We start from the raw sequence: 10,274 nt of genomic DNA on the forward strand, positions 1-10,274 counted from the left end.
TCTACCTCACTGTGGTCCTGTCTAACCAAGCAAGGCCCAAACAGGGAAACATCAGAAATCAATTATATCCCTAACATAACCCCGTCTTCTGACCTGCGTCTGTATTATATCCTTCATAGATGTTAACTTGAGGAGTTTTATCTCGCAGTAGGTGGCTGTAGATTATTCGACCCTCTGACTCAGTCAATTTGTTATTTGAACACTTGCCTGCTGTTTTACATTTAGACTCAAGAGCTGTGTTCATTCAGACGAGTGGTACATTCCACAGATCTCTGGATCTTGTGGGATATCCATCTCCTACAATGCCTTTTGTATGTGTCTGAAGGGTCTTGGATGTGTTGCAGCCTTGTGGCAGTGCCAAGTTCAAGACCTTCTCATTTAGTTTCTCGTGCACTGGCAGTTTTTTACCGTGCCTGTTTCACTTTTAGATATTTAGAAAATTCTGACAGTCTGCTGCAAGATTTTTGTAAAGTTCAACAGCTACAATCAATGTTGATCACAGACGTAATGACACCCAACAACAGGCTGGCAGACAAACTGCCTGTTTACTACCCACAACTCATAAACACTGTAATTTACACAATTGGACAGATTAAACAGAACTGAAGAGGTCTGTTGTTTGCAAAAGAACAAGAGGCACTTCTGTAGGGTTGCCGGCTCGTGTGGTTTGGGTCGCGCGGGGCAACATCTGCTGGGCAGGCATATGACCTCAGCGCCGTCCACGCTCCTTTCCGCTGCAGTCATGGCAGCTCACAGGCAGTTGGCGGTATGTTATCCGTACCATTTTTTGGCTCGTACTTGCCCATGACATAGGGCATGTGAGGAGAGCTTTCAGAAGACGGATGGTTTGGTGTGTAACTTGCTGCCTTCTGTTGCTCCGTTGCACTTAGCATCTGTCGTGAATTTCAGCCGTCAGTGCCTCAGTGGATTATTTCACTGTTGCACAAGGTGGTAGCTATTAGCAACAAATACCTCTCTGTGGTGCATATGAATAGTCCACTGTACTTCAGGCTTCTCAATTGCATCAGCATGGGATTCAGCCGAGCTTATCGAGAACGACGAAAACATTAAACAAAGTATCTGCCCCGCAACTACTGCGTGTTCCCCATGTGCTGAGTCAAGTCACGCAGTTTTGTTCTGACTGCAGCGTAAAACTGAACCGCTCGACCTCAAATAACAAAAACAGCGCATCACATGCCAGATAATGTGGGATTAATAAAACTGCTATATTTATGTAACGTTTTCTATTTAGAGTTGTGTTTAAACTAGGTTTCAGTTTGTCAAGGTTTTCCCCCATTAAAACCAGAGATGTAAAGCAATAAAAGAAGCAGTTTGGAGCAGAAAAACATCTATTTTGAGGTGAAAAGAAATCACACAATTGGAGCTGGGGGTAGTGAGAGGCAGTTTTTATTCACTGGCAGAAAACGAACTTAGAAACACAATACATGAGCACTAGAAACAAAACCAAAATCCAAACTGGGAAGGATGATCTCAACTGGGAGTTCATGACATAACCTGACAAAACATGACGACTGAGGAACACACAGCTAACACGGAGGACACGTGGGAAAAACACAGGGCTTAAATACATGCTGGCATAATCAGGGAATGGGAGACAAGAGGGAAACACAGCTGGGATAATGCACTCATGACGAGACGCTGGGAAGCAGAACTGAAACCATAAACATGGGACCAGGACTACCAAAGTAAAACAGGAAACTGAGACAAAGCACCAAGATGCAGACTAGACACTAAGACGTGGAAACATCAAATAAATTCAGACAATTTCAGCTTTAATACTTCAACTAATCGCTGGTTTGCTCCTTCAGTCAAAACTGGAAATCATGAAATATTTTATGTAAAAAATTATCAAATGTTTTTACCTTCAAGAAAAAAAAATTTGTCGTTCTGGACATTTTTGCAAATCAAAGATTTAGGTGTAATGTGGCTGGTCCGTTTAAGTTGTTTTTGATTCAGGACCAAGCAAAAGGCACCTTTACCCACGTGAAAGTTAATAACCTTCCTTAGTCCAGATCTAAAAATACCAACAAAGATTCCAGATGAGCTGCTGTCAGATGGTGTTTACTGTAAACAGTATCCATGGGTTAATGTAACTTGGCAAAGTTGACAGAGCGCACAAATAAATACTCCTTGTTGCCTTTCACCACAGCAGTGTTTGCCTGGTATGAGACTAACCCAGTCAGGAAGAGGCTGTATGTGATTCAAAGGCCAGTTAGACGTTAGCTGTGTGCTAAAAAGAAGAAAAGATCACACGTTTGGATGACTGTGATGAAAGTAGCTGTGAGTAGAGGGAATGACAATGAAACTGAAAGTGCAGAAATTCAAACAAGCTTAAGTAAGCAAGATTTGTTGATCTCAGCTTTGAGCCATAGTTAAACTTAATCGTAAATCAACTTTCTCCCAAACTGTGTTTCTGCTATATCAGTTTGACTGCACACCATTCTTAATTCAGCCTGGATGCAGGTCAACAGATGAGAAGAATCAGTTCTGGAGGCAGTTGTCCTGTGTATCACTTCCTGTTTTCCTTTCCCAGGGCAAGAGCTGTTCCAAGACAAGTGTCTGAATGTGGTACCGTGATGGTAACCATGGCACTGTGAAAAGCCTCCTGCCCTGGCTTCTGGGCCTGTGCCCTGTACCAGCTTCTTTATCCATTACTACCCAGTGACACTGGCTGTTAGCACTCCTTTTAAATGTAACCAGCCAATTGGAGATGGTGTGTAATTCTTGAAGCTTGCCAAAATGTTGCCCACTCTCTGGTTTTATCAGGTCGCCACACAAGCCACTGTAGGCCCTGGTGTTTGGGATGGGATTTGTTTAGAAGCAGCACGGTGCATTAGTGCGTACATGTGCATGGGAGTGTCACGCAGTCAGTGTGCATTTGGGTGTGTTGTGCATTTAGAAGCCTTTCTTGGCACGGCATGTGCTGCAAAGCACACAGATGTTTCTTTTGGGAATGGGTATCAGTAAGAGGGGAGCTGAGAAAAGCACCAGAGCCAAATACATGTCCTTCAGGCACAGTGAGCAAGAGTGGCGCCTCGTTGTCCCTGAAATAAGATTATGGTATTTATTCGCCCCCTGCTCTTCCTCTGAGAGTGCAAAACAATAAATAAAAAGAGGTGGGTGTTTCTTTTTTTCCCTCCCTCTCGCTCTTGCCCCTCCAACCCCATCCAAAAAAACCTGAACAGTTTTGTTACTCAGCAAATTCTTTTTAAAGGAAGTTTACTCCCCCATACAAGGTTTACATGGGCCACAGAGCTATCCCATCCTGATAATAGTCCTTTTTATCTAGATGAAAGCCCGTGTGAGTCTCAATAAAGTTTGGCAACGCCTCAGATGAAAAACACAGCTTGAGGATGTCCAGATACCAATTTGCTTAACTAGCAATGCGCAATGCAAGCTTATTTGTTTATTAAATTACGCAAATACTGGACTGAAAATGAGTGATGAATCCACATTTTACATTTTTTGGTTAAAATCAGCTTTAATATGTAAAAGAAAGGTATAACCATCAAAACACAGTGGAGGCTGTCATGGTTTTTGGCTGAATTCATCCAGTGATGATCTTATCAAAAGTGATGGAGGAATGAATGCAGAAAAATACTGCTCTGGAAAGCAACTGATTGGTAATAGCGTCACGTTTCGGTCTGACAGTGATTCTAAATCTAGTTCCAGTCCAGTAAAAGCAAACCCGGATAGAAAAAGACATAATGGGACACTACCAGTCATGGACTGGCCTCCCCAGAGCCCGAACCTTAACATTATGTAAGCAGTGTGTGATCAAGCTTGTTAGAATTGTAAACTAAATCTGATATTGACTCTTTTTTTATCTGTACTGTTGTCTGCCAACACCTAAGGGGGAATGTCTTAGCTGCTAAATGCCCAATTGTGTTTCTGTAATGTGTAATGAATTTGGGATTTTGTAAGAGTTCTACACTGGTAGAATAAAAGCAGTCTACCAGTGACACTGTGAATAAAGAAAAAAAAATGGTTTGCTGACCATTCTTGCAGTTAACTACAACTTTCTCCAAGCTGTGAACTGTGACATACCTTAATGCAGATCTGTCAGACCAGCTGCAAAAGGTTTCTTGCATCTAACAACTCCATGATTTAAACCGTCAGCCCTCGAGTCATAAACGTATTTGATTAGCTGAATGCCATATGTCATTAGCCATGTGCTGTACATGTGTGCTGGGATTTATTCCAAAGGCCAGATATCACTGTGGGAAGGTGTTTTTCACCCCATGAGTGTCCTTGGGAAACATTTGAATTGTAAAAATAAGGAGAATTTTTTTTTCAGAATAATAATAATAGTATCTTCAAATGGTAAATGGCCTGTATTTGTATAGCGCTTTACTAGTCCCTAAGGACCCCAAAGCGCTTTACACAACCAGTCATCCACCCATTCACACACACATTCACACACTGGTGATGGCAGCTACATTGTAGCCACAGCCTCCCTGGGGCGCACTGACAGAGGCTTCAGATGTAGCCAATTAGGTGTGCATTAGGTATGCTTTTTGGGTCCGGCTCTCCAGCCAAAAGCAGTGTTTTCAGTATCTCGTCCTGTGGCGTAGCCATGCAGCAGTTAAAGCAGAGCTGAGAACCAAACAAACGCTTGGCTCTCCGTTTGACACTTTTGTGAAATGGTTATGAAATGGTCGCTTGGTTATTATTTCATTTTTGCTCACCGAGCCACAGCCAAGCCACAGCTGGCTTGGGATTAGCATACCAGGAAATGCAACCGTGTTTCCTGTGAAATGTGGCGCTCGAGAGTCGACCACGTCACTTCAGATTGACTTTTTCCTTTTCCACAAAGAGCAGGCTACTTGTTTAGGGCCCATTTAATCCACTACGTGAGTGTCATGTCTCATACTTGAAACTGATGTGACGACTACCAAACGGCAGCGTTTCGTGTCTGAGGTCAACCGACTGCTGTTTAGTGTCCCTCCAGGGGCGTTCTGTACCTGCGGCAGATGGAAGTTTACAGTGACACAGCTTGACAGACTCTCCTCTGAGGGAAAGCAGAGAGCATGTTCAGAGTGAGGAATGAGGTCTGACAAACAGGCTGGAGCTGCATATTTAGGGTGTAGCTTTGGTTATATTACGCAGACATATTGTTTCTGCTGTATAATGCAATTCAACTCGTTATAACTGACTACAGTAGCTGTAGGGCCACCAATGACTGTAAATATGTGTTGTGTTTTTTAAGTGGATATGATGTATTTCTACAAGAAGGTACAGCTGGAGAATTTTTAGCTAATCCTAGTTAGCATGAGTAATTCACGACACAAAGAGGTATTAATGTTGGCTAGCAAAGAACAGAAATGTATTTTTTTGACAAACTTGCTCAGGAGGTAGAGAAAGTTATCTACGTACTGAAAGTTTGGTGTTTTGGTCTCTGGCTGTTCCAGTTTGTTTGCCAAAGTGTCTTTGGGTGAGCTACTGAATGGCAATGCCTCAAGATACTCTGAGGCATTCATCGGAGAATTGGATGAATGAAGCATGTCGTGCACTCAGAGTGCTTTGCTTCGAGTGATCACGTAGAGTAGAAAAACTACATAAGAACTAGTCCATTTACTATTTAATTAGAGGCTATGGGAATTCTTGGGGAGAACATGAGGCCCAAGTGGAGCTGAACCACAATTTGTGGTTGAATTTTAAGTCCTGGAGTTTGCCATATGGGTGAATGCCACAGTTGACAGTAAAGGTCTAAGCATAACTTCATAACCATTCGTCTAATGGTTAGAGGTAGATATACACTCAGCAGTAACTTTAGTAGAAACTGGGTTGGATCCACTTTTGTCTTGGCAGAGATTCAATAAGATGCTGGAAACATCCTTCAGAGATGCTGCTCCATATGGACATGATACCATCACACAGTTGTTGCACACCCATGATTCAAATCTACTGTTCCACTCACGGTTGCTCTATTGGATTGAGATCTGATGACTGTGATGGTTATTTGAGTACAATTATTATTTTGAACTCTTTGTCGTGTTCATAAAACCACTTTAGGATGTTCTGAGCATCGTGACCTGGTGCATTGTCCTGCTTTAAGCAGCAGTCAGAAGATGGATATACTGTGGTCATAGAGGGAATGGCATGATTAGCAAAAATACTGAGATAAGCAGCGGCATTGAAACGATTCCGACTTGGTAGGAAGAGGCCCAAAGTGTGCCAAGAAAATATTTCCCACACCATTACACCACCAGCAGCCTGAGCTGTTGACTGAGCAAACAAGGCATGCTTTCATGTTGTTTATGCCAAATTCTGACCCCACCACAGATATTAGGTCACCAAGGTCTGGACCTCGGTAATTTCTCTTCCAAAACAAGACAATAAAACTGAGACAAATCAGTGTTCATTTGCCACATGACTTTTAATTTGAAAGTTTTATGAAGTCCTTGCCTGTCCTACAGTCCCTATTACTGGGATGTATTGAGACGGTTAGGTTGATAAATCACCCACAAGGAAGGATAATAGGTTGATTTAGGAGCGATGGGCGAATCAGAGGCACAGTAGGGCCAGAGCCACTGAGTAAGGAACTTTTTCCTTTGTGCAGTTTTAATTTCAGTATTTACTTTCAGTATTATGCTATACGTATAGCTCACGTTTCTTTTTACTCCCACAAAAGAAGGAAGATGATAAAATATAGTTTTTTACAGCTTTCAAAATTTCTGGTTTTGATTATTTGCAACTCTAGGAGCCCGTCTCCTCTGAAGTGTAGCCTTTTCTGTTGGTTATTAGACGTGCTTCACCTTAAACATAAGATATTAGCAAAAACAAATTTGGACCTGATTGATTTCTAAACCTGAGCATGATGCTGAACGTGACCTCCACGCTCTAATCCAAAAGGCACATATGATGTTGTTTTCCCATTTTAGCAGGTTTGCCTGGGTTTTGTGTAAGTTCTGGTCTACAAAGAGTTTCTTTATGAGCTTTTCTTTGCCTGAATATGTGCTGAGATCATTCTCTAATGGTTGGAGCTTGTTTGGGGAAAGGAAGGTCTGATGTACCTCTGACCAGCATCACTGAATGGTGCAGTCAGAAGTATGCGCACACCCATTAATGATGTTATGGTATTCTGGCACACACTGGAGTAATTTCCTATTTCCTCATTGCTGTCTAGCTGCAACAAAGTTTCTTACTATTTTGCTCATTTCTTTAGGAAACCTTGAGAAATCCTTTGCAGTAACTTGGTTATCAATCTGATAGAATTACTCTTACTCTACTCTGAAATTTGGTCCAAAGCAGTAAACATGAATAGATTTATGGGCTGTTGTGACAATCAGTACAAGGACATTTGAATCATCCCTCCCAATCATGCACAAAGTCCATTCCCAGAAGTCAACTGTCGCCTTTCGTTCTGAGTATTTCTGGAAGTTTGACTGAGTCATTAGGTAGCCAGGCTACGGCCTTTCACAAGGCCCTCACTGTCCAGGAGGCCACTGACTGGGAATAACTCAATTAGCCTTCTCTCACCAGCTCACTTTGTCACTCTGTATTTTGCTCATTTCCATGAGAGTGCAGAAATGTAAAATGGAGGTGAAAGAGTGTGTTGTCGCACTATCTTGTTGATTTTTGGTACTTTTCACAAACAACATAAAGTCAAATTTGAATGCAGTCTAACGCAGTGTCCACATTTCTTCCAGCTTGCAGACACTGATTCAAAGGGACTGTGAAATGCTCTATGTTTGTGCATGTCGTTGTATGATCTTGACATGCCTTGTCTTCGTTACTCCTAGGCAGAGTTCTCAGAGATCAACTTGGCTTCCTACGTTAACTCGGGATGTATGGTGGACATGCAGGTCAATAAAGGTGGCACCAAAGTGATCAGGTAAGACACTCAAAGGGAAGTCGTTTGAGGCACTGGGCCAACCAATATATACTGTGCCACAGTGAGCCTGCACACTTCTTTTCTCTCAGTGCTGTTAAGCATGGCTCTGTGTTTCAACCCCCCTCCCCCGGCATGAGTGAGACTCTATAAAATCAATGCTTTAATGCGATTTAGCCTTTGAAAAAACTAAAAACGGCTTGCTTACTAATTTTTATCCTTGCAGGAAAATCTGTGTGACAGTGGAAAACTGTTTAATCTTTTCACTTTGGTCACAGTTTTCATGTGCGTTTGAGCTTTCTTTTATCTCTGGCTCTCACAGCGTCACCGTGAGGTTTTTCCACCCTGCAAATGCACGTTAAACAAGCAGGAGTTGTAGCTAAGTGACCGAATTAGAACTCGGGCAAAACTGACGGTTGCTATTAATCTACTTGTACTAGTTTTTTGCATAAATGTTTCTAAATAACATGTAGACCTCATGTTGCTTTTACTTCATGAAACCTCCACACAAGTCACGTCTTTGGTGTTTTTAGTGACGTACTGAGCAGTTGGGTCAAAAATGAAAATATTAGCAAACTTTTCATTCTTTAGCTCGCAAGAATGGCTTCTCTTCCTGTAGTACTGGTTACATTTTAGGAAAACTTGAACACAATGATCAACGAATGGCTCTTGACCAAACGTTTTTGTTCAATGTCAAGGCCATTTTTGTTGTTTTATCGACCCTGTTCCAAGAATCACAAGAATGGGCTCCTAAAAGAGTCGGTCTGGATTATGATTAATTTCATAAATGAAATGTATGCTGTGAGATAATGTTGCCTCCAGTCTAAACCATTTCCACATGGGACAGGATTTAGTCTTAGTCTTAACTAACCTCTAGAGACCCATGTACAAGGATAAATCCAACTTAATTTTAAGTTAAGATATTTTGCTCATACAGGCGGTTCTATGATTGCCATGTTGATATTACACCTCTGTCTACTTATTGTTCTTCCGTTTTACGCCTTCGCTGTAAAAGCCTGATAGTGTATCCTTGTTTCCCTGGCGGGTAGGCGGGCAATGCGGACACATCGTTTTGAAAATGCAATAACTTCAGAACAAAGCAATGTAGAACTTTCAAGTTGACATAATAGGTGTGTACTAAAACTCTCAGAATCTTAGTGACCTCAACCTCAAGGTCAAGGTCAGAGGTCAAGTTTCCTATAAGTGTGGTAACTGCGATAACTCCAGAAGGAAGTCACCTAGGCTTTTGAGATAGGTACCAGCAGTGGTACCTGAGGGGGTACCAGTAATTTCACTTATTAGTCTTCCTGGGTTTTAGCTTGGATGGCACTAATTGGCTAATCATTTGTCTTTCTTAGGCAATCATTGGAACAACCAATGAAGTGGTCTGAACCCAAGCAGTGCACTTTAGATGGTAGTTAAAAATGTTACTTTTCCAATGGACCTTTCAGCAGTTGGACTGCACTGTTTCCAGTCCTAAGCAAACCAAACCAAAGCGTAGGTACTTCCTATTAGCTGCTAACATCCAGCTAACATTTAGCAGCAGTGGAGCAAAATGGGATTCGGAGGAGACAAAACAAAATGATAGTAATAACAAAAATGATATTAATAATAACTATCGTTGTGATACTGTAGCTATAGAAAATTTAAAAATGAAATAAAATAGTAGCAATAACTGTACGGTGTTAAAAATAAAAATAAAAGAGAATCCTTAAATGTAACCTAAACTGTGCAAAATCATCCAAAAAGAACAATTACATGTGCGTATTATACACACAATATCGATGTTTTATTTTTTAATTAGCAGCGTTACCATCTATGTTTGTTATCTCATTAAATTAATTTTCCTCTCGAAATATTTTTGCGTATGGGGAGTTATGGGAAGAAGCCTGACCATGTTACAAATCAAGTGAGAATAACTGCCGACCGAGAAGGCGAATGGTGCTGCTGTTACAATGCCACCTGTTGTCAGAGTTGACACTGAGGTTATTGTGGGGGTTGAATATTTTTCATGATGTTGCTGTAATGGTGGAGAAGCCAAATTGGTTACAGATGGTGTTACTGCTGCCTCGCTCACAAACACTGACATTCACTGCCAGATTATTTGGGCTTAGCTTATCATTTATTATTCTGAATCTTATTCTTGTAACTCAAGAAGCCATTCTTAAGGAATGACTTCTTGACAGGGAAACTAAGATACGGAGAAGGCTGTGTTATGGCTTGGTGCCGTATATCAGCGAGTGGTGTTGGAAATTTTGTCAATTATGAAGGCAGGAAAGTACTATCCACCACGGAAGTCGATTTACTAAGGAAAGAGTGATTGGCAGTGGCACGATAATGGCTCTAAATACACTGCCCGTGCAGAAAAATCATACCTGGATAGAAAAAGACACAGAGGAACAGAATCAGTCAAGGACCC

The 10,274-nt window shown here is 41.5% G+C and overlaps 1 protein-coding gene across 1 annotated transcript in view; it reads left to right on the top strand.

The window, feature by feature from the left end:
* syn3 (synapsin III) overlaps positions 1-10,274 on the top strand; it is a 127,799-nt gene that overhangs the window by 33,872 nt on the left and 83,653 nt on the right. Inside the window, exon 5 of the mRNA XM_005733098.1 lies at positions 7,767-7,858. Within this exon, the coding sequence (XP_005733155.1) occupies positions 7,767-7,858 (92 nt within the window). The remainder of the gene's footprint in view (positions 1-7,766; positions 7,859-10,274) is intronic.

Source organism: Pundamilia nyererei, unplaced genomic scaffold (assembly GCF_000239375.1).
Source record: "Pundamilia nyererei isolate P.nyererei 1_Seehausen unplaced genomic scaffold, PunNye1.0 scaffold00050, whole genome shotgun sequence".
In the NCBI taxonomy this organism is placed as follows: Eukaryota; Metazoa; Chordata; class Actinopteri; order Cichliformes; family Cichlidae; genus Pundamilia; species Pundamilia nyererei.